Raw genomic sequence first — 25,011 nt, 5'->3', positions numbered from 1 at the left:
GTATGCAAATGAGCCGCATGGGCTCCAGGGTGCCATTAACACCTATGGAGCCTAGAGCCCCTCAGGCTCATTTGCATCCAGTCCTTCATCCTGGTGGTAGATGCCCTTTACGTGTATAAAAAAAAAAAAAAGCTCCTAGATGGGTGTTCTAGGTTCGCAGCATTTTTTAGGTTAGCACCATTTGAAGCAAATGCAAATATATTGCAAAATTGCAGTTTGTGCAAAACCAGGTCCGGACTGATCATCAGGTAAGTGGGTAGGGGAAACCATGAAAACTTGGGCATATATGGTCTCAATCAGCACCGAATTCCCCAAACACCTCTCCTCCCCCCATAAAATAAAAACTACTTCCCCAAAATTGTTTATTGACCATGGGCTGCATCTAGAAATGCTATATCACAGACCAAGAAGGAACAGTTTTCTGGCCACACCCATACTACAAATATATCCAAGAATAATATACCCGTATATACTCGAGTATAAGCCAACCCAAGTATAAGCCGAGACCCCTATTTTTAACACAAAAAACCTGGAAAAACCTATCGACTCGAGTATTAGTCGAGGGTGGGAAATGCATTGGTCACAGCCCTCCAGTGTATATATAGCCTGCCAGCCCCAGCCCTCCGTGGGGACATGGAGCTGATGCCAGAGCATCGCTGCATAGAAGAGGACCTGCCCGTGGGGGGCGTCCCAAGGTTATTACACTGTCTTTTTTTCTTGACTCTAGTATAAGCCGGGGTGAGGTTTTTTTGTGCAGAAAATCTTGGCTTATACTCGAGTTTATATACAGTAGTTAAAATTTTCAGTGAAATAAGAAGATGTTATTGTCCAGGAAAGGATCCATCTCTGCTACTGTCATAAGCCTGTGTCTAAAAGTCTTACTAAACGTAAGCAAAACAAGTTGGTCAAGTGTGATAATAGATCCTCACCCCCCCCCCCCCATCTGTAATATCTGTAACTTACTGTATAAGTGCCCCCTACAGGAATCATCCAGAATCACACCAACACCAAAAGGGAAAAAAAAGAAACTTTACACAGTTGCCATGTTAAATAAATATTTTCTGCAGGGAAGGAATATTATATAAAAAATTAATCTTAACCAGATATCTCCCACCACTATACAGAGAAGGTACAAGTATTATGAGAACTGTAGAGGACTTGGGACATATGTAAAATAGCAGCCCTTGTGAAAGAGATGGTCCGGAGGTAAGAGTCAATGATCCCAGTATGGGTGGGATTAACCATTTTTTTGTTTTTGTAGAAAATGTTTGACATTTAAAAAAAAAAAAAAAAAATTGGAAGAAAAAAAAAAAAAAAAAAAAGGCCATCTGATATCAGGCAGCAGGAGCATCCAGCATTCAAGTAAACAGCACAAAGTATTCGATAAACCTGGTTTCTCACTCGGAGAGGGATTGGTCGAGCAGCTTCAGAGCGCCCCCGACTAGGTGAAGGCTTCCGGTGAGGAGGATCTGAATATGAGCAGCTTCCTGGAGCAGAACCGAGCCAGAACTGGCTACAGGATGATGGTGGAGAAGGCTGGTGTCTGCAGATGGGAGGTCAGGGTCTCTACCCTGGGTGGCCCACTGGAGGGCGTGGGAGATGCAGGGGAACACCAGGGAGTTGCAGTTTAATAAACGCTCTGAAGAAGGGGCAAGGAGCAGGGGCGCACCGCGGGGGCTGTCCTTAATCAGAGAATCAACTGGCAGGGAGGAACCCCAAGGGTCAGAACAGCTTCTCTCCTCCATGAGAAGGTTCCACTTCTTCTGGTTCTCCAGACATCGTGTGAGAACATTCTCCAGGGTCACGTTATAATTCTGCTGATCTGAGGGACAGAAATACAAAGTGTCAGAGAGGAATGGAGCAAAGATCTGAATATAGTGGGCAGCCAGATTAGAAAAGTATTAACATCAAGATACAGGATTGGGCCATTATGAAGTCCCTAAAAGTCTAATTTAACGGATGGAAGAAGAGCAATTTATATCCAAAGACAGGGTGGCGAACCTATGGCACGGAGCTCTCAGAGCCCTCTCTATGGGCACCTGCACCATCACAGAGTTCGCCAGACAGGTCTCAAGGCCTCTTGCAGTCCCAGGATCCGGGAAGGAAGCTACAATGATAAATTAAAACTTCTTCTTTCTACTAGATTGGGGTCCTCAGGTGCCTATACAATTTAAACCTGTGACAGAGCCAAGAGTAATAAGTTACTGCTTAAATTGTCGCATCGGCACTTTGCGAAAAATATGTGGGTTTTGGTTGTAGTTTTGGCACTCGATGTCTAAAAGTTTGTCCGTCACTGTCCTAAGTGATCCTTTTCCCCCATCATAAAATACCTAGACTTTATCACAAAAACTTAGGTGGTCAAGCGCCCCTTAGAAAACTGCAAGAGCCCTAGGTTATTTCTACAGGGATTGGGGGCACAATATTCCACCTCCCGAATAATCCTGCATTATACATACCGTATATACTCGAGTATAAGCCGACCCGAGTATAAGCCGAGGCCCCTAATTTTACCACAAAATACTGGGAAAACCTATTGACTCGAGTATAAGCCGAGGGTGGGAAATGCATTGGTCACAGCCGCCCCAGTGTATATAGCCTGCCAGACCCTGCCCCAGTGTATATAGCCTGCCAGACCCTGCCCCAGTGTATATAGCCTGCCAGACCCTGCCCCAGTGTATATAGCCTGCCAGCCCCTGCCCCAGTGTATATAGCCTGCCAGCCCCTGCCCCAGTGTATATAGCCTGCCAGCCCCTGCCCCAGTGTATATAGCCTGCCAGCCCCTGCCCCAGTGTATATAGCCTGCCAGACCCTGCCCCAGTGTATATAGCCTGCCAGCCCCTGCCCCAGTGTATATAGCCTGCCAGCCCCTGCCCCAGTGTATATAGCCTGCCAGACCCTGCCCCAGTGTATATAGCCTGCCGCCGCTGCCCCAGTGTATATAGCCTGCCGCCGCTGCCAGACAGATTGCACAGAAGATATACAGGGGTCACGGGAAACTTGAGTTTAGAGATATTTATTTTTTTGACTCGAGTATAAGCCGAGTTTGGGTTTTTCAGCACATTTTTTGTGCTGAAAAACTAGGCTTATACTCAAGTATATAAGGTAATATACAATGTTGTAAGGGATCTAGAGGTTCATCCCAATGATAGTCATGGGGTCAGTCAACTTTCATCATATGTGCGAGTTGGGCTTAACCCTAACCTCCAGAGTGATAACTTTTTTTTAGAATTTTTTTTTTTTTTTTTTTTAATTTTCACTATAATGCCCCAGATTCTAAAAACTTCCCCCTAGGATGCAGGGACTCTGACACGCTCTGCTGCACGGGCTCTCCAGACAGACAGAGACAAGATCAGTTTCCCTGCTCGCATTTTGGCAGCGGTGCTACATACAGAACACAGGAATGTCCACTACTTTTGCCAAGTGTCTGATTTGCTTCCTAACCCTTGGACCGGCCAATGTTTCGCAGCGCAGGTTTCAGGGGGCATGCAGAGCGCTGGGATGTCCATGGAATGTCTGCTAAATAAAGGAACATTTATGTGGCGCTAAACACGGAACACAAAGTAGCAGATGTTAATAGCGCACAATGGCTATAGTTATCACATCATTCATGGTGCTCACCTGCAATGCCCACCCCGGACACCTCACTGATGTTGGGACAGAAGACGGCGTAGTCAAAATGGCAGGGCTGAAAAATAAGAGACACAAAGCGCGGTTTTCACTAGGTCTATATTGTACAACTGTAAATAAAGTCAGGTTGAACATCAAACTTCTGCAACTATTTACCATTACATAGTTCAAGGTCTCTTCTTGTATTCACAAAAAGCAAACCAACTACAGACAACAGCAGAGGGTTTCCCCATGTAGAGAACGGTGTGAGGACTTGTTTTTTTTGCCTAAGAAATTGCAAGAAATTGACAATACTGTTCCATGCCGTGTACTGGGAAGCGGTATTTTTTTTTTAAAAATGCAGTTGAACTAGTGGGGAAAAAAACAAAACGCATTTGCGTCATTTTCTTGTGGGCTTGGATTTTAAGATTTTCACTGTGCGCCCCAAATTACATGTCTACTTTATTCTTTGGGTTGATGCTATATTTCATTTTGCCATCTTCACCAATAACTTTTTCATACTTCGGTGTACGGAGCCATGTGCAATGTCATTTTTTGAGACTTGAGATAACTTTATCAATGCTACCATTTTGAGGACTGTACGGACTTTTGATCACTTTTTGTAAAAATTTTTAGATGTTGCAAAATTGCAAAAAAGTGGAGTTTTCGAGTTTGGGCGCCATTTTCTGCTAAATGGGTTAAAAACCATTATATTTTTACAGATGAGACATTTTAGTCTGCGGCGATACCTAACATGTTTATGATTTTTAAGGTTTATTTATATTTATCTCTGAAATGAAAAGGAGGTGTTTTGAATTATTAGATTAATTTATTTCACTTTTTTTAAAACTATATCTCAGACCCCCTAGAGTACTTTAAACCTTAGGTTGTCTGATTGATCCTACCCTATACTGCCATACTACAGTATATGGGGATTTTGCTACTCATTTATTAAAATGTGCCACTGGCACATTGTAACAAATGCCCAGAAATCATACAGCCTCGGGTCTTTCAAAGACACAAGGCTGTCATGGAGACAGATCATCAATCCCTGATGACGTCACAGGGAAGGCGATCAAAGCCAAGATGGTGGCGCCCATACTGGGTTAACACCCGCTATTGGTACTAGCACCAAATTGCTGGTATTACTAGTGGCCGTTTGACGCAATATGAAAGAAACACTCGCTGGGGATGGAGAGGGCTCAACCCATGAGTCCTCTTTGAATACCCGCAGCCGACACACGTTGGTAAGGGGTTAATAAACTAAAAAGGTAACCTATCCTTTCACACTAGGCATTTCAAATACTTATGCACTGAAAGGCCTCTGCTTGCTGTCAGTGAACGGAAACCAACATTTATTGCCTTTAGGTTCAGAATTCTGGTTCGTGTTAGGTGCTACACACAAAGGACTCTTATCCAGCTGAGCACCGGTGCCAAAAAGACAGCTTTTCATTTTCTGGATAGGAAGTTACCATTCACTGACTGCAAGAAGTGATCTGGAAACAAAGTACTTTGGAAAGTCACAGAATTTTCTTTTAGAGAGGTTGAGACAAAATGTCTCATTTATCACATATCCAAATCATAAGCCAGAACAGTCTGGATCCATAGGGGTCCAAATGCTGGGGGCCCACTGATCACAAGAAATCTACGGGACTCCTGGAGAGGATTGTTACAGTATAGTTTTAGGGAATCGTGATGAGGTCACATCTTCATAGATAAGTGCACCGGATCTACGCACCTGTAGAAGCTTTAATAGAGCGGCCGTATCCCTTTCCCCCGTGGCATTAAACACCAGCACCCGAACGACAGAGCCCCTGCAAAATAAGTAACCACGTCATCAATATGTAATACACCGTTCATGGATTGCCCAGGGCGGCCATGCACCCTTTATATTCATACAACCCATTGATTTCATTGTGATAATGAGATTCCCAGAGTGAGGAAGGACTTACCCTCCAGCCTTTTCCTCATTAAGTGCCATCTCCTGGAACCATTTAACACAAGCCTTAATGCTGCTGTTGGTGTGTGCTCCATCAATGTAATAAGATATGGGCCCCCGCTGTATGACCTGCGTACGTCCCAACCATATTGTATGCTGCAAACCTAAACAGAGGAACAAGTGAGCGCACAACAAATTACACATGCTACACCGCTGCCACCTAGTGCTCAATGTCCAAAATGCAAATCCACACAGGGCCAGAAATCTGGGGAAATGACACAGGTACATTATAACCACCAGGACAAACCACAGTATTATCAGGAAATTTTGCCTTAAATGGGTAGTGCCATGAAGAAAAATATCCCCTAAGTATCGGATGCTGGGATCCAACAGTAATTGTAAAACAGATGACTTCACTCTTAATCTTTAGCTCACATTGTCCATGAAGAGCTTTTCTATATTCCATATTGGGAGTGTTCAGTACCCCAGTCTCCTGATCTCTAGGGGTCGTAGCACTGAGACACCCAGTCATATTCACAAGATATAGTATTTGGTTGGACAATCACATTAACCCCTTCATGACAGATAGTCATTGGTGCCTGAATGTCCAGATCAATTTTTAACGTTCTGCTATGCGCTTTTTTTTTTAAATGATGAGATCCCTGGAAAAGCTTTACATATCATAACAATTTTTACTTTTTACTTGGTAACTTGTACCAAAATATGTTATAAATATGTACAGCATTATTCCATCACCTTTCCGAGGGGCAGCTACAGATGCATGTACTTCTGCAAAGGGAAAGTTCTTCAGCAGCTGCTTTTATATTCTGCCTTCAGCTGACAGGCCTGAGGGAAACACACTTCAAACAGCTACATCTACTGAACCCTGGCACCTAGAAACACAATTCTGGACAGTCTCCCTTTAAACATGATATATGGATTGTGAATGGCTTAACAGAACCGGAGATATCCACTCAAAGTTACAATCAGAAATAGAAAGCTCTACATAAAAATCAATTATTTTCTGAGTACAATTGTAAGGGTGGATATCTCCGGTTCTGTGAAGCATAAACAATCCTTAAATCATATTAAATGGGAGATTCCCCTGTTTAACATGACACAAATTGTATTTCCAGGAGCAAGGGTACTGGACATACAGCCATTTATAAACATGACTGTGACCAATCGTCTTTTCTGCACGGGGCGTGTGTGAATAGGATGTATATAGCCGCACGGTAGTTGTGAAGATGTCAAACCCTAATCTCCGTTTGACCGGATTTATAAGTGTATTAACTAGCAAGGTTTACCTTGTACCATCGGAACAGAAGGTCGGAAAACTGATGCCAGGGGCAGAGGCCACTTTGCTTTAGGGATTTGCGGGTTTAGATTTTTGTTTTCACCAAACCCTAATAGGCGAGGTAAAATAGAAATACAAAAAAATTCACTATACATATTTATAAATCAAGGAATTGTAACTAACAGAGTGAAGGTAATTGCTATACAAGCCACTCTCTACATATAATAATAATGATGATAATAATTATTTATATAGCACACACAGATTACGCAGCGCTGCACAAAGCAAGTCAAATTGGTCCATATTCATAAGCACAACAAGTTTTTACAAACCCCAGGAGATGTTTTCATAAAATATACTGCACCTTTACAGCCTCTTTGCTGGAGCCAGGTCTGTGCCAGCTGCAGTGCCAGGGAGGCATTGGTTTTCTGATGATCCCCAGCCAAACCAAGACGAAGGGAGATGCCCTCCTCCTCATACTCAGCCAAGTCTGGGCACATATACAGAGGGCACTATAATGAAGCACCAGTCAGTAAAACACCCTAAACTGCAGGGGAGGGATAGGAAGGGGCTAAAGGGGAGGCATAAACTTACCCCAATTTCTTGTGCTCGGTTTCTTAGCACCTCCAGGGGGCTTGCAGGTTGGGGAACAGTAAATGCAGGAACACCTGGCTGAGAGAGACAATAAATCAGACACATGCCCATTCAAGTCTATGAGAGCAAACTGAATGGAGAATGGCCTCCCACCTTCTGCTACTTTAATTCAGGCTATCCACCAGAGGGCGGGTCAGCAGACCCCTGCACTCAAGATACAGACCTATACTGTGGACATGCCATTGATAATATAGATTAGAATTTTGGCTAGCTAATAGTAAATTTGGTCTAAGTTTCAATGGCCAATGATAAGAATTTACAGGTATCCAGATAAGATACCCACCACAGTCAGCAAGTCAAAGAAAGCAGGGGGACTCTCCCCCAAATTCTGAAGCAGTGTCGTTACACTACACGACAATGTCATCCACGTAAGTGTACGGACGCATCAGAGAATATATAACCCCAGAAAGTAATGCTGGAACTGAGATGCAGTACCAGGCATGGCCAGCCTGATGAAGGTGGTGCTGTGTTGAACAATGCAGTGAAAAGCGAAGGAGGGAGGACATTTCCCTTCTGATCTTTGAGGTTAACATCATTCTCCAAACCTTGAAAATGCCGCCTTTCTGCCAGGCTATCTTTTCAGTGGTGTCCCCCAGGATGGCCGTGTGGTCGATACCGAGAGAGGAGACCCCACAAACAATCGGCTTCCTGCAGAAATGAGAACCTGTGTTAGTTGTCTGTGCAAGGGTATTAGCATGAAAACAATAGGAGCTAATACTTCTCAGAATTCTGACCACAAGGTGGCACTCTTATAACTGCAATAATATTTTTATCAGAATGTTTTCAGCTCTATATCTGGCAACACCTACCGAATTATATTTGTACAGTCATACGCTCCGCCAATCCCAACCTCCAGCACGGCCAGGTCCACCTGTGTCACAGAGAGGAGATGGTAAGCGCTGGCATCACATGAGATGCTGAGGAGTAGGAAGCGTCAGGCCTCACGGGATACAAACCTTTTCCTGCAGAAACACATGGAAGGCCATAATCGTCAGGAAGCGGAAGTAGGCAGGCATGGAGCAGACATCATCGCTCTGGGGAAATAAAAAAAACAAAGGTTCAGACAAGGACAAGTACAAGACATCAAAACTAGTGCAAGATTTTGTAGATTGCCCTAGAAACCCCAACAGGTGCTTCTACCCCTTTATGTTTACCAGATCGGATCACTCCATCGAGATGTATGGAGCAGAACGGACATGCGTAACGGAGGTACATGGGACCCCATTGGACCGCTCGTTTTTGTGAACTGTGGGGGTCCTGTGGACAAGGCCTAACTTGAATTCGAGGTAAAAAACCCTTTAACTATTGGGCGTCTAATCACTTCTGTAATACTTCAGTATTGCAGTATATTGCAGCATTGCTAGTAATCTGCCTTCAGATTGAAATGCCTCTTATTGGAGTAATTTACATGGTTAACTCTTGTAATTGGTGCCAGCATGGAGGGAGCTCAGCTCATGGGGAAGGGCTTAAAAGTTCTGAATATAACGCCCCCCACAGGCTATTCTAATGCAGCCCATATTGTTGTACAAGACTTAACACAAGAGCAAAATGATGGGGACTTGCAAAAGGTCAAATTTACATTTTTTTAGCAGGATGTCCAATTTCACCAAACACAAACTTTTTCACATGTTTGAATAATAACCATCCACCCCACCGCCGTGACTGACCTTGGTTTCCTCCAAGCGGTTGTACACCTGCCAGAAGTATTTGCTGAACAGCTCCTTGCTGATTGGCTGCCCATTGATCCGAATCCTCTCCCTCACCTGCACCAAGTGTGGAGAGCTGGGAGGGGGCCAAAAGGAGAAGTCAGACTCCCAAGATCAGGATTAGTATACATTTACAGAGTTTAAACCGGTTATACAAGTTTAATATTAAAAAGACAAAAGGCTTCACTATTTCCAGAAACACGATACCCAGAAAGGACTTTGAGTCTATCATCGTCATCAAGTAGGTTTTTTTTTTTAATCGCCTTTTTTGGCACAGAAATTAAACGGTACAGCATCACAAAACAAGGAGCATTAGCTGTGGTGCATCAGATATAACATACATCTAATATGCAATTTTTCATCATATATGATCACTTCTGCACAAAAGCAGCGCTCTAATAAACACCCCTCCCCAACATATACATAGACTAGTAACCAACCTGCTTGAGTGGTGACAAGAGAGCCATAAAGTTAAAGAAAAAGTAGTAACCATGGTTAGGCTACAAGGTAACCTGCCACCCTACATCCATCCTGTCGACGGCACAAAGAAGAGTGCAGGAAGGGTGCCCGCACCCATTACTATATAAAGTTATAATACCACCTACAGCAAATATTGCACTCATTGAAAAGGGACAAGAGACTCAGACTGCGGACATTAAAAAGGGTATCTGGGCACCAGGAACCCCACTCTTGGAAATAATCTGGACAGCCGCGGTGTTTGTAAACTATATTTTCATAAGGTAAAGTCCGGTTAACTAATTTCTTCCACTGAGAGACAGTAGGAGAGCGATGAGCCATCCAGCGTATAGCAATGGCCAAAAACAGAGCTTCCTTCAGAAAAATAGTTTCATAATGGGACCAGACATCCTCCCGGGTAATTCTCAATAAACATAGAGCCGGCAAAGCGGGAACCGGTTTATTCAGGATATCGGACAGCGGAGAAATTACTTGACTCCAGAATACAGCTATGTAATCGCAAGCCCATATTAGGTGGATGAAATCTGCCAGGTCCACTAGACATCTAGAGTCAGGCAATCTGACAGGAGTTCTATAGCAATTGATGGATGATAAATAAACTTAAATAAATTCATTATTGGCTGCCGGTGATACCGAGGTGTGAGACTCCTGGGCCGCCCCACAGTCTTCATCCGATAGCGAGGGAATGAGAGCCTCCCATCAGATCAAGTATTATTACTTTATTATTTCTAATCATTGTTCCATTTCCAAGATATTCTCAGGTGAATCCATATGCTAATGCAGTTGGTGCATCCAGAGCACCGTTCTTATCTAAATCCCTTCCAACTTCTCCATGTTGTCCCCAAGCTGCTCACTTTTCACTTTTGCAAAGGGTATAGGGATAAAGGGAGGAATAGCAGTGCTCAAAGGACATGACCTGGTTGCACCAACTGTCTTATTAGCATATGGATTAAAATGGGAATCTCAAGAGAGAAAAAACAAAAAAAATAAATAAATAAAAAGCGCTTACTAGACAGAAATTATAAAAGGTTTATTGGAAAGAACAGTGCATTTCTCTACAACATAAGAACACAAAGCCTGGGGAGGTGGTAAGCTTCATTAATATGAAAGATATAAAAACATAATCTCCCATGTTACGAGCGGTACATGTAGTAAACGTTCCAGAACTGATCATGCAGACCAGAGGTGGCTTTGAGGGGGGTGAGCATGACACCAGGTCTCACCAAGTTCAGTTTTTTTGTTTCCATTTGTCATGCTCCGTCCCCTTTTCAGGTCCTGTACGATGTATAATATAATCTTGGGCTACTCCTTAAAAAATAAATACCTGTAAAATCCAGTCTTCAGGCCGCAGTTTCGAAGAATTTGCTCAGTAAAGGCACATGTGGATCCCTTTAAGAGATCAAAATGTATAGGCTCATAATGGTGACACATATATATATAGGCTTACAAAACAGAAAAAAAAACAAACAGACAACTTCCTAAATATTGTCATAACACATACTCATCCCAGGTCCAATGTCGGATCTCCTGGTCTCTGGACTTCTGGTTCAGTAGTGATGTCAAGATTACAATGTACATGACTACTGAGCCAATCACTGGACTCAATGGTCATTTGCCATTCATTCACACATGACCACTAGGCTAGACATGTGCACAATGAAAGTGTGACAGAACCAGAAGCCCAGGGGGGCGATAGATAATATTTGATCCGGGAGAGCCAAGTGCCCACCACTAAAGTGGCGGTAGTATTAGTATGAACCCAGCTTTCTGTGGAACAGATAAGCTAGGAAATGGTATAAAATCTGTGCATCATCTTCCATTGTCCTCACCTTCCCCTTTGTTCCCGTTACATGAATAATGTTCAGCTGGTCCAAGTCTTCCACCTGTAGATACATAAGAAAAGCAAAAAACAAACTTTATTTGTAGTCTGTTACTACGGAGATACAATGTTGTGCAAAAGAGCTGCATACACAAAACAGAAGATCTGCAAATTGGCCCATTCTGCTTGGCTACTTTCTTTCAGAGGATGGAGCAGTGGTCACACATGCGCCTTACTGCTCCATTCACACAGATGACCTGTGACAGGGGGGGGGGGGGGGGTCCCAGTGATTATATATGCAGAATACGCACTGTATGTACAAGGTTACCTACCTGCAGACCGCTCCTCTCCAGGAAGCCTTTCATAGCCACCAGCTGTTCCTGAGGATCATTGCGTTGTCTCTTCACCTGATCCAGGAAGCTGGCGTTTGTCTGCAGAGTGTTGAGGGTCCGTATAGCATCCTGGACAAAGAAGAAACTGGATTATATTACTTTGCCGTACTCCAAGGACAGAAAGAATACAACTTATCTGGTACCAATAATCCGATGTGTCGTACTGGACACAATGATATTAAAACTGACCATTCACTTAAGATGGCAGTCAGCATGGACTATTCCTCCAGACCTCCAACACACAGGAACGCTCAGGAATGACCAATCCTTTTCGACGATATTGGAAATCAGGGGAAGTCAGGATACCCTATGATTATATAGCCATTCCCACCACAAATTATAGTTTTGGACAGTATTAATATGCATGGTCCCCATTTAGAGGTTTTCAAGGCCATAACAATAGCTGAAAATGGCTATGGTCGGTCATCAATAGGAGGTGGGATAGGTCATAAACATCAAAAAGTTAAAAAAACTTTTTTTGGCACAAGCAGCAGTGTAAACAGGATTGTGCCATTGCAAGTAACTTTTCTATTCACTGACAACAAGCAAAGATCAAACAGTAAATAATAAAAGACATGTTACTAAGTGGTTAATCTTTAACTATGTCCAGTGGTTCACATATAGAAGAGCAATGGATGTACATTAAAAAAAATAATATCACAGAATTAGCGCCAATAAGCCAATTTTTTTCTCGCAGGGTGACATCTTGTGGTCAGAGTGTTCACCTGTGCTGGGTACAATCTAGCAGGTGGCGCTGGGGTTGTAGACACATTGATACCCAAGCTATGGGCACAGGAGCAGCAGCATAGACAGATGCCACAAGAGGGTTTGTTCTTTGCCAGTCATCTGAAGTCAATGCCCTCCCAATAATTGATAGGTGCACACTCCTGGTGAATATGGTACAAATTAGAATGTGCAAATCCATAACACCGATGCCCAAGTCTCCGGGCACAGGATGAGATTATATTACCAGCCATGGATGAAGTACAGACAAATCCTCAAGCATTTTACGAGTCCGGATCTGCTGGTGGGTGAGTGACTATAGTCCGGAGCTCGCGCTGCCGAAAAATCCCTGGAACAGACTTGTTTTCGCCCCTACCATCACTATGTACACGCTATTATTGTACCTTACACTCGGGTGGCACCCTGGCGTGAGAACTTGGCAGCCTCCTGAGAGTGATTACACAACAGGCCCGGCTAGATGAGTGCCATCCAATATTCCTCCCTCCGAGGATACAGTAATGCCACATGATGCGGCACCTTCTCCCGGCGGATACAGGGGTGTAAATCCAATGAAGTCACCCCGGGGCACAGCGCTGCGTGCAACGCCCGCTAAGGGTTTGCTCATACAGAGACCTTAAAGGGATAGGAGTGAAAGGTGTGGATTATAGGATTTCTCATTATCTTATCTGTCTACAAACATGGGAGCAGGGCATAGTAAATACTACACAGCGAGCAGGTAAATATGTCACCAGCGCCGGCCCAACCCCCACAGATCGATAACCAAGAACTTTCTGACCTGCTCTCAATCTGAAGAATATATTCTGGGCCCCATACAGGGGGACGGTCTAAAGTACAGCCTAAGGTTTCTGCAACTTAAAGGGGTTGTCCTAAACACCGGGGGATAACTTGATAACAATTGGGGGGGTCCAATCCCAGATCCAGCGACAGGTCACAACCACCATGCTACTTCATTCATTCTCTACGGCACGGAGGATTCATATGTATTTTAGGGGACAGTGTCCTCCCCTGATTAGTTGGGATCCCGCTTGTACAACTTCCACCAATCATCATGCTATCCCCTATTTTTTGGGGGATGGGGAGAACAAGATAACAGCGAATAATATTCCTATCGATAGCCACATGAATTCCGGCAAAAGACTATGTGAATAGGGACCCTGGTGACCACAATTATGGGGGGACTTCCGCTTCACTTCGAGGGTTCTCCTGCTTCCCAGTCCATAGATTCTCAGGCTTCTCTGTGTTCTAAGACACTCCCCCTTCTGCTAAAGGGACCAACAGCAAACTGGGGGCGTGTCTCAGACTACTACAGGCCCTAGGACCCCATTCATTTAGCAGCAGACTGGGCCCCTCTATGCCATATCCAATCCGTACATTATATTTTACTGTCCAGTTACAGGCGCAAAATAACCCAAAAAAACTAAAAAAAGTGTGAGAGTCAGAAGTCACATGGGCCACAGACACATGGCAATGGCCACTACTGGGGCACATGGTCTGAGTGTAACTTTTAGATGATCACTTGATTCCCCCCCTAAACTTTATAACAGCCCTGCCATGTCTCCCGCTGATGCCTGCAGGAGTGACGTCACCAGGTGCGCTGACACACTGCACCGGAGCGCGCTGTGCACAGGTGGCTGATGTGTCATGGCAGCGCATCACGTCCGGCTGATGTAACCCGTCTCCCCGCTCCGGTACCTGATACTCCATCCTGACGGCGGGGGCGGCCTGGGTGCTGAGTCCACGGGCGGCGGGATAGTGCAGCAGCCGGAGCACCGCGTGTAGCGCCCGGTACCGGGGAGCCATGCTGTGCGGCGCCAGACACACCCCCTGACCCCGGGGTAACCCCAGGAGCGGCGCGCCAACACCGCCATATTGTGTGTGGCAGCTGGGAGGGAAATTATAACTTACATAAGTCATATGCGGTGGTGACGTCACCAGGCCACGCCCCCTCCGTCCTAGAACCTCCCGATACAGGTGACATACGTGGCGTTTTTGGTGCGTTTTTTAAATTGCGTTTTTGCATCCTTGTAAAACGCATCAGTTTTGAATATTGTCTTTTTTTAAATGGGTTTTTGGATGAAGTGTCTTAACTTTGCATTTTCTCCCTTACGTTTTTGTGTCTCCGATTTTGAGGTGCGTTTTCATTGCACTTCAATAGACTGCAAAAGCTGCACAGAGCGATATTGCGCTCCGTACATGGGGAAAAGATAAAACATATTTACCTGTGTTACGGGCGTGCGCCGTGGTTCCTCTCCACGTTACTAGAAGCCACTTTCAGGTCTCTCCAGTGAAGCTCAGTTGGGTCTAGGTCCGGGTTCTGGCTGGGCCGGGCAAGAATGGTCACAGAGATGTCCTGAAGCCCCTGCTGTGTTATTAGCTGTGCGCTTAGGGTAATTGTCTTGTTGGAAGGTTCCAGAGCATCTGGAAGAGGTTTTCATCCAGGATATCTCTGTACTTGGCCGCATTCATCTTTCCTTCCATTACATCCAGTGGTCCCCCCCCCCCCCCATAGCCTGATGCTGCCCCCACCATGCGTCACTGCTGGGACTGTATTTGGCAGGTGATGAGCAGCGCCCGGTTTTCTCCAACAATTACAATTAACAACAAAAAGTTAAATCTTCATCTCATCAGAGCAGAGATCCTTTTGTGTTTTGCACACTGTATGCTGCTTTCATATGTCTTGCACTGAGGAAAGGCTTCCAGACTCTGCCATAAAGCCCCGACTGCTGGAGGCTTCAGTGATAGGTGACTCCCATCACCCTACTGCATCTGTACCTCTCTCACCAAGGCTCTTCTCCCACCATTGCATAGATTGGCTGGACAGCCAGGTCGAGGATGAATTGTGGTCGTCCCAAACTTCTTCCATGTAAGGATTATGGAGGCCACTGTGCTCTTAGGAACCTTGAGTGTTGCAGAAATTCATTTGTAACCTTGACCAGATCTTGGACAGTAATGTTGTTTTTGTCACTTGCCTGTGTTTGTTTCCCAGGCCTTACCATAGAAGTCTATGGGAACATGAAAAATACAGATGTCACTCATGTGTTATCCTTGTGCCAGCCATATTTATGGATTACTGCATAGGTAACACAATGGGATGAACCTCTAAGAGTCTGGGACAGTTAATGACATCATTTGCCAGGCTTCTGGTTTTTTTTGCAGATGACATACTGTACAGACTGCAAAAAATGACTGCAGATCCGTTGTTTGCAGTCCGAAAACAGGGAGCCGAAGACTAATCTTTCATTCAGTGTCAGGATGCCCTAGTGGTGGCAAACCTATGGCATTGGTGCCAGCGATGGCACTCAGACACCTCTCTGTGGGCACGAGGGCTGTCCCCCGGGCTTAGAGTTTACCAAACATGGCATCTGCCTGCAGTCCTGTCTGAAGAGTGAGAAGCTGAGAACAGGGTCGGATTGGAGCTCAAAGATTCCAGTAGCAATTAGTTTGTTACTGACTAAATTACCATGATGTCACTTTGGGAAAAGCTAGTGTGTTTTGGGTCTCATTTTGGGCACTCGATCTCTAAAAAGTTTGCCATCACTGACTTAGGCAGATTCCTCCTGTGTCAACTTCCCACCCAGCCCAACAGAGGGGAAACAGCTGGAAAATAATGGGGCCAGAAAAATCTAGTAGTATCCCACTGGATACCATCTGCCTCTCTAGTTTTGTGGTTTTGTGGGAAAGCTATTTATTTGCACAATCCTACATATTCAAGGACACAGCGAGTGTGAGCAGAAAGCAAACACGTATCAGCGATGCTGTAATCTTTGACATTGAATCTTACCTCCTTTACAATCACAGAAATCTAGGGGGCGCTATTCTACCTCTGTATGTCCATGATTTCACATAATGATGTGTAATCTGACCTGGAGTCTATATTCATTTTGAGGTCTGGTATGGGGTCTGTATTAACTCTTAGAGTTTGATCAGTATTGTCATAGGGAGACAATGGGGGACGTGTATCCTTATACAGGCGGTCCCCTACTTAAGGACACCCGACTTACAGACAACCCATAGTTACAGACAGACCCCTCTGCCCACTGTGACCTCTGGTGAAGCTCTCTGGATGCTTTAAAATAGTCCCAGACTGCAATAATCAGCTTAAAATTGTCTGCAATGAAGCTTTATTGATAATTCTTGGTCCTATTACAGCAAAAAAATTTGAAACTCCAATTGTCACTGGGGCAAAAAAAAAAATTGTCGGGAACTACAATGATAAAATATACAGTTTCGACTTACATACAAATTCAACTTAAGAACAAACCTACAGTCCCTATCTTGTATGTAACCCGGGGACTGCCTGTAGTTTGACCTGTCTGTTTTTATTAGATTTTTTTAGGTGTAATTTAGCGACTATGCTAGGGGCATAAGAAGTTAGATGGCGGGAGTGTTGCAGTGTTCCTAAATGTATCTTTCCGCGACAGATGTTTTATTTGTTTTGCAACTTTTTTTTAGAGCAAATTAGAGACTTTTTAGGTGCAAAACGAAATACAACTACCCCATGCTAAGTTCCATAAATAAAATTTACAAAAAAAATAAAAAAACCCACAAAACAGAGACAAAGAAGTAAAAAAGGCATGTATCACAACAGCCAATTTAGACAGATACAGAACACTGCTAAAGTATCCAGACTTTAAAGGGAACCTACCACCACAATTCTACCTATAAAGGAAGATCGGGTGGTAGGTGCATTTATGGGACATGAGGATAGTCCTTTTTTGGGCTAATCCTCACGTCCCGGCTATCTTTTAGAAAACTTTAATGCTCGCATATGTAAATTTTTTTATGCGGCTACTGGGGTGTGGAGTAGCCGGACATGAGGCTACACGTTGCGGCTACTTCACGCCCCAGTAGCCTCGTTCCTCCGCCTACCATTTAATCTTCGGCGCGCAGCTGTGAGGAGCTGCGCGCCGAAGATTAAATGGTAGGCGGAGGAACGAGGCTACTGGGGCGTGAAGTAGCCGCAACGTGTAGCCTCATGTCCGGCTACTCCACACCCCAGTAGCCGCATAAAAAAAATTTACATATGCGAGCATTAAAGTTTTCTAAAAGATAGCCAGGACGTGAGGATTAGCCCAACAAAGGGCTATCCTCACGTCCCATTCATCCACCTACCACCCCTTCTACCTTTATAGGTAGAATCGGGGTGGTAGGTTCCCTTTAAAAAGTCGCAAAAGAAAACAAATGATACATGTGCCCCAATGTCACTCGACCAGGAAATGGCCAGTAATTATTTGCCAAATATAATATATTTTTAGAGAGGTTGCATTACTGTATAGCTCAACATAAGGATGGATGGTAGGTTGTTTGTCTCTCATCATAGGCACAGGTGACACAAGACTTACACCCCTGAACGTCCCTTCTAGACACTGTACACTTAGAACTATTCTGTGGAAACCTATGATAGTCTAGTTCTTACTTGGGTTGAAATCCAACTTTTAAAAGTCTGTCCAATTATTCACAATGGCATGTAAGAGCGATCAATACCCCAGATATGTATGTAAAAAAAATCCCTTTACCTTCTGTTATTGTGTACTCTGGTACACAATGGATCTATATCCATGTGAGAAAAAAAATCTGAAAAGGGTGACCATATTAATTTACACCGATCTCACAAGACACTCTGTAGTATCCTTTGATGTGTGGAGGTTGAAGTATAGTAAATCGGCCATCGCTGCACTGAGATTTATAATACACAAGATGCCACTGCCCCCTCTTCACTCAGGAGATTAATGGCAAAAATTTAGCAGCAATAATAATAATAATTCCTTTATATAGCGCCCCACAAAGCTTCCCAAATCAGTCCCTGTCCCCAATGGGGCTCACAATCTAATCAACCTACCAGTATGCTTTGGGGTGTGGGAGGAAACCCACAGCAAGGTTTACTCCTTTTATATGACTGTATGGAGGAGACTGCTGTATGGAGGAGATGCTGTATCTAACCTGCCATGATAGAGGTATCTACCATACATAGAGCTGAGCTACTGTATCTAACCTGCCATGATAGAGATTTCTACCATACATAGAGCTGATCTACTGTATCTAACCTGCCATGATAGAGATTTCTACCATACATAGAGCTGATCTATTGTATCTAACCTGCCATGATAGAGGTATCTACCATACATAGAGCTGAGCTACTGTATCTAACCTGCCATGATAGGGATTTCTACCATACATAGAGCTGAGCTACTGTATCTAAGCTTCCATTATAGAGGTATCTACCATACATAGAGCTGAGCTACTGTATCTAAGCTGACATTATAGAGGTATCTACCATACATAGAGCTGAGCTACTGTATCTAACCTGCCATGATAGAGATTTCTACCATACATAGAGCTGATCTACTGTATCTAACCTGCCATGATAGAGATTTCTACCATACATAGAGCTGATCTACTGTATCTAAGCTGACATTATAGAGGTATCTACTGTACATAGAGCTGTGCTACTGTATCTAAGCTGACATTATAGAGGTATCTACCATACATAGAGCTGAGCTACTGTATCTAAGCTGCCATTATAGAGGTATCTACTGTACATAGAGCTGATCTACTGTATCTAAGCTGACATTATAGAGGTATCTACCATACATAGAGCTGAGCTACTGTATCTAACCTGCCATGATAGAGATTTCTACCATACATAGAGCTGAGCTACTGTATCTAAGCTGACATTATAGAGGTATCTACCATACATAGAGCTGAGCTACTGTATCTAACCTGCCATGATAGAGATGTCTACCATACATAGAGCTGATCTACTGTATCTAACCTGCCATGATAGAGATTTCTACCATACATAGAGCTGATCTACTGTATCTAAGCTGCCATGATAGAGATTTCTACCATACATAGAGCTGATCTACTGTATCTAAGCTGACATTATAGAGGTATCTACTGTACATAGAGCTGTGCTACTGTATCTAAGCTGACATTATAGAGGTATCTACCATACATAGAGCTGAGCTACTGTATCTAAGCTGCCATTATAGAGGTATCTACTGTACATAGAGCTGTTCTACTGTATCTAAGCTGACATTATAGAGGTATCTACCATACATAGAGCTGAGCTACTGTATCTAAGCTGCCATTATAGAGGTATCTACTGTACATAGAGCTGATCTACTGTATCTAAGCTGACATTATAGAGGTATCTACCATACATAGAGCTGAGCTACTGTATCTAAGCTGCCATTATAGAGGTATCTACTGTACATAGAGCTGTGCTACTGTATCTAAGCTGACATTATAGAGGTATCTACCATACATAGAGCTGAGCTACTGTATCTAAGCTGACATTATAGAGGTATCTACCATACATAGAGCTGATCTACTGTATCTAAGCTGCCATTATAGAGGTACCTACCATACATAGAGCTGATCTACTGTATCTAAGCTGACATTATAGAGGTATCTACCATACATAGAGCTGATCTACTGTATCTAAGCTGCCATTATAGAGGTATCTACTGTACATAGAGCTGAGCTACTGTATCTAAGCTGCCATTATAGAGGTATCTACTGTACATAGAGCTGTGCTACTGTATCTAAGCTGACATTATAGAGGTATCTACCATACATAGAGCTGATCTACTGTATCTAAGCTGACATTATAGAGGTATCCACCTTACACAGAGCTGCGCCACCCTAGAGATCTTGCTACCTAACTACAAACCATGGGTTATGGTGGTGATGAGCATATAAATAGCTGCATGAATGTCCCCAGCTGAACCTTTGTTTTGGGGCAGGTGAGTGTTCAGCTAAATCCCACATACAATATATGATGGCTACAAAATAGCTGGAGGAACTGTTCAGCAAGAGGTGGAATTAGGTGTCACTGTAAACTGCACATTTTTAGAAGTCCTTTATCATTGTGATAAGTTACAACCTACCACCCACCCCTCCTTACCCTGGAGTAACGTGACAACGTCACCTCCCTAAAATAAATATTTGTGATTGTTTTCTGACCCTGTTGTGTCTCCAGTTACTGGCATAACACAGTGTAATATACATGTTATCTTCTTACAACTAGAGGGTATCTAGCAGCCCCCAAATCACTCCAGCACTGTGTAGGGCACTCTTCATAATAATAATTCTTTATTAATATAGCGCACACAGATTACGCAGCGCTGCACAGAGCATGACAAATCAGTCCCTGTCCCAATGGGGCTCACAATCTAATCAGCCTACCAGTATGTTTTGGAGTGTGGGAGGAAACCAGAGGACCCGGAGGAAACCCGCGCAAACGCGGAGACAACATACAAACTCTTTGCAGATGTTGACCCTGGGACTTGAACCCATGTCCCCAGTGCTGCAAGGCTGTAATGCTAACCACTAAGCCACCCCAGACATACCAGTCTCATTCTCATTCATCTGCCATTTCACCTAAAAATAAGGTTTAAATCTTAAAATTAGCTGACTGCTAATGTTTCCATCTTCAATGGGTTCCAGGGTGTGACAGTCAGCTATCATGAAGGATGGATTCCCCTGACCACATGAACCTCTATGGCAGTGATGGCAAACCTTTTAGAGACTGAGTGCCAAAACTACAATAAAGACCCGCTTATTTATCGCAAAGTGCCAACACAGAAATTTAATTTGTGATTTATACTCCCTTCTCTGTCAAAGCTTTCATTGATACCAGCACTCTGAGGACACCAATAAAGCAGAAAATAGTCCCAGGTAGAGCTGTCACTTTAAAATAGCTCTGTGCACAGCAAGTACTGGGCTGTCTGGGACTGCAGGAAGATACCTGGAGTCATCTCTGGTGATGGCCTGGGTGCCCACAGAAAGGGCTCTGAGTGCCACCTCTGGCACCAGTGCCATAGGTTAGCCATCACTGCTCTATGGTATAACAAGAAGTATTGGCCCCAGGATGTGATATGTATGGGGCGCCACTAGAGGATGGTTTAGTTATACAAAAGAACCAGAATATTTGTTTTACTCAAGATAATTTGGTTACAAATAGTCTTACAAGAAGCAGGTAGCTTATTGGTTACATAAGGTTCCTCAGTTCTTAGTGGTTTCACTTTTCCCATAGGTAACAGCAAGGCCTGGATCACCTTGCACCCACATATGAGCAGATAAGGAAACAGGAAGCAGATAGCGCCATTTTCTGTGCAGAGGTCAGACCAGGTAACTGCAACTCCTATTCATTTGGACGCTAACTAACCTGCGGAGACTACATAGATTATGGCGCTGTCTACTTCCCATTACATTCAGCTTTTCTGGGGGTCTGCTGGTGTTGGACCCCCACCATTGTGATAGTCAGGAACTATTATATTTGATATTATTAGTATTTTAGCCCAGAAAGCTGCATTTTGAAGGACCTGAACAACCCCTTTAAATTTGCATGACCTCTCACTACTGTGCCTCTTCTATGGGGTAGTGTGACGATTGACGAACGCCCCCTCAGACCCTACCAATATCCTGCTACACTGCCATCCCAATATATGGGACCAGTCCACGTAAGGGACCACTTGCCCTGTGCCCATATGTGACCCACATTTCAGATTCAGACTAAATCTATCTCTGCCAGTTAACATTACTACAGAGTAAGACCCCAATCTGCAGCCATGAACCCATTATCTGGGCCACTCTTTACAGCAAGTAAATAGGGTTACCCGAGGGCATATATGTTATTACCTGGTGTCTGCGCTTCATGACTGTGAGTTGCTCCACACAGGACATTACTTATGATGGGTCAAAGATCGCAGTACCCGGCAGGATCATACGTCGTGTACTATGTGTAAAGTTGACAATGAAGCAGATCCTCAGCCAATCCCCAGCATTATTTTTGGGAGGTGTGTACAGAAACATAGGAGGAGTAGAGCGGGTCACTGGAGGATAGTGTGTTCTCCCATAAAGGCGTGATTCCTAAATTTTTAACGGCATGACAGTCATTAAAATGGGGGGAGGTCAATAATTAACCCCTAGGGTATGAGCTGACTGCGAGACTGTAAGGGGATTCTCAGAGAATCCAACACAGAGGGAAACTATAAATCTAAAACACTACACATTAGCACTTTGATAAGGTAGGATGGAGGGCGGCTGCTCCCACTGTGTTACATTTGGGGTGAATGCATGTAAAGGGAACCTGTCAGCAGGAATGTCATTTTTTAGCAGGTGACGTGTTCTAATAAAATCTGCAATAATGGTGAGTTGCTTAAGGGCGAGGTTAAGTGAGCCACCGGCTCTCTGCAGGGAGCCGACTCCCATCGTTCACGCAAAGGAACCGCTCGTTCGTGAAAGACCCATCACTAGTTCAGCTCCAAGAGCCCGAATTCCTGTCTCCTCTTGGATAATTTCTAATTGACTTTTATAAAGTACTGACACAACTCAGAATACCGACAAACACATTTTTATGCAGAGGCTACTGGTCCAAAATGTCAAGAATGATATTACTGGTGACAGGTTCCCTGTAACAAAGTTATGCTATTTGATCTACAGGAGCACTCCCAACTCTGCCCCAAAAGTGAGAGGAGGATCAGGCAAATAGATTTCAACTTACCCAGTTTGGAGAATATCTAAATATAAAAGGTTAATGGTAATTGGCGCATAATGGGAAAAAAAATCTTTCCCAGTTGCAAATATTATAAAAAAAAAAAATAATAATAATAATTTCCTTCCCAACTCATAAAAATGAATAAGACTCTAGTTCACATGATCAGAGAATCTCAGGTCCAGATTTACATTTTGTACAACATGTTGGTGTCTATTGTAGTATACAGGACAGGGTATTATCCTCCAACCACAATACTAAATAGCAGGACCTACCTGAAAGTGTGACTCCATCACCTCATGTGACGCGCTGTGTATGTGACACCGTGCAGCCTCCTCCGCTGGTTTATAACTCTGTATGACACCATGTAAAGTGAGGCAAAGGTCCATAACATGAACCAGTAAAGAAGAACTGGAACACTTCCAGGGAATATTTGAGAAGGTACCTCGGGGACACGTCACACACCCACATAACTATCTCTTTGTATTGTGGGGTGTTTACTTGTAGATGGCATCAGCTATCTCCATAGAGATTATCACTTTGTATTTACGGACATGATGCATACAATGGTCTTAAAGGCTGGAAAAGGTAAATAACAGAGTATTCCCCCTGCTCCAGCTCCTTATTCCCAGGTCACAGACAATCCGGACTGGATGGGAGTTGGTGGTGGTCCCTGGACCGCTATGGCCGGTCAGTGGGTGCCAGTGACCCGACCGCAACAAGGGAATGGGGAGGCAGAGCAGATAATATATACTCACCTGGCAGTAGTGCACAGTGTGACAAGGACTTGAGACCCCTGCACTGGCGATCAGTGGTGGTCCCAATACTCAGAACCCACCAGTCATCAATCCTCTGCGACACATAAATGCACACAAAGGGAAGTTTGTGTGGATCCCCAGTATCTGTTATCTGACACCTGCAGTTCTATTGCCTTGGTCACCAGCCAGCAGAGAATATGTGCCAGATCAACCACCATGCGGGGCGCTACAGGTGTACCAGGTATTGTTGTAACGGTGTCCAAAGACATCTAGCATGTGCTCGCTTTTTCAGACCTAACCCCAGCTTGTATAATGTGAACTTGCAGCCCCCACTATAGAAATTTATAACCTAATGTATCTTTGGAATTTCTGTGGCTCCTCTGTACAGTATACACAGCATCAGGTCCTGTATAGTCACTGTCATACTAAAGCCCATAGTATCAGAACCAGGAAACACAGGGATCACATCCAGATCACAGATACAGAACCTGCAGACCTCACTTACCTCCAGCTCACAATGAGACGACATGAAGCCTGCTTCCGCTACAAGTGAAAGCGTATGGATCTGGTATTACGCTTCTGCCAAAACATTGGCATTGATATAATTTCCTGTTTGTACGTTTCATTCTTTTCTTCTGCCACCTAGTGGCCAACTATGGTGCGACAGCTACATGCCATGGGTGGTGCCAAAATCAGGAGAGATTGCAATGTACAGAAGAGTACAAAATCCTTCCACTACGACTCTTGCCGTTCCTCGGCCTATACATGCGGACCCTGCATGTAATCGGGGTCTAAAGCAGCAGGTATAGATAATGGTCAGCCTGTGATCGGTGACGGGGGCTGTAGCACTACTGATTGAGAGCTGTATAAGAGGGTACATAGCACATGATGCAGTGAAAAAAAAGTCTAAAACCATGGACTTCAGATGACCATTTGATATATGTTGGAGGAGTCAAAATATGATGGCACACATATTACAGGAGGGGGGGGGGGTGTTGGATGTGTGTTACCTATAGTTTGTGGGCTGATTGCTTTTTTGCCGTGTACAGATGGATGAAACAGATTTTCCAGGACCAAAATATTTCTTACTTTACGTTAGTGATTGTTCTTAAATACTG

General features: G+C 43.9%; 1 protein-coding gene across 7 annotated transcripts; it reads right to left on the bottom strand.

Annotated features, from left to right (window-relative positions):
• Positions 1–1,038: 1,038 nt before the first annotated feature.
• On the bottom strand, positions 1,039–24,516 carry FPGS (folylpolyglutamate synthase). Of its 7 annotated transcripts, none has more exons than XM_072124160.1 (15): positions 24,399–24,516; positions 11,831–11,959; positions 11,509–11,562; positions 11,004–11,068; positions 9,164–9,278; positions 8,453–8,530; positions 8,306–8,367; positions 8,042–8,144; positions 7,437–7,514; positions 7,207–7,354; positions 6,853–6,951; positions 5,559–5,709; positions 5,345–5,420; positions 3,619–3,685; positions 1,039–1,822 (listed from the first exon to the last, which is right to left on the bottom strand). In XM_072124160.1, exons 1-15 carry the CDS (start codon positions 24,420–24,422, stop codon positions 1,398–1,400), a joined length of 1,674 nt encoding a protein of 557 aa, XP_071980261.1. In that variant the 5' UTR covers positions 24,423–24,516; the 3' UTR covers positions 1,039–1,397. The 7 variants fall into 7 exon arrangements, with proteins under 7 accessions (XP_071980261.1, XP_071980262.1, XP_071980258.1 ...); XM_072124161.1 differs by lacking the exon at positions 24,399–24,516 and adding an exon at positions 23,411–23,443; XM_072124157.1 differs by lacking the exon at positions 24,399–24,516 and adding an exon at positions 22,280–22,344.
• Positions 24,517–25,011: the final 495 nt, after the last annotated feature.

Source organism: Engystomops pustulosus, chromosome 9 (genome assembly GCF_040894005.1).
Source record: "Engystomops pustulosus chromosome 9, aEngPut4.maternal, whole genome shotgun sequence".
Classification (NCBI taxonomy): Eukaryota; Metazoa; Chordata; class Amphibia; order Anura; family Leptodactylidae; genus Engystomops; species Engystomops pustulosus.
The sequence above is the reverse complement of the archived record's forward strand: the minus strand, read 5'-3'. Positions and strand labels throughout refer to the sequence as shown.

Excerpts from the sequence above, each read along its gene's own strand:
- FPGS (XM_072124155.1), bottom strand. The coding sequence starts at position 13,140 with ATGTGGCATTACTGTATCCTCGGAGGGAGGAATATTGGATGGCACTCA. Across the intron at positions 11,069-11,508 it reads TAACGGGAACAAAGGGGAAG|GGATCCACATGTGCCTTTAC; the intron begins GTGAGGACAATG and ends GATCTCTTAAAG. Across the intron at positions 8,531-9,163 it reads ACCGCTTGGAGGAAACCAAG|AGCGATGATGTCTGCTCCAT; the intron begins GTCAGTCACGGC and ends TTATTTCCCCAG.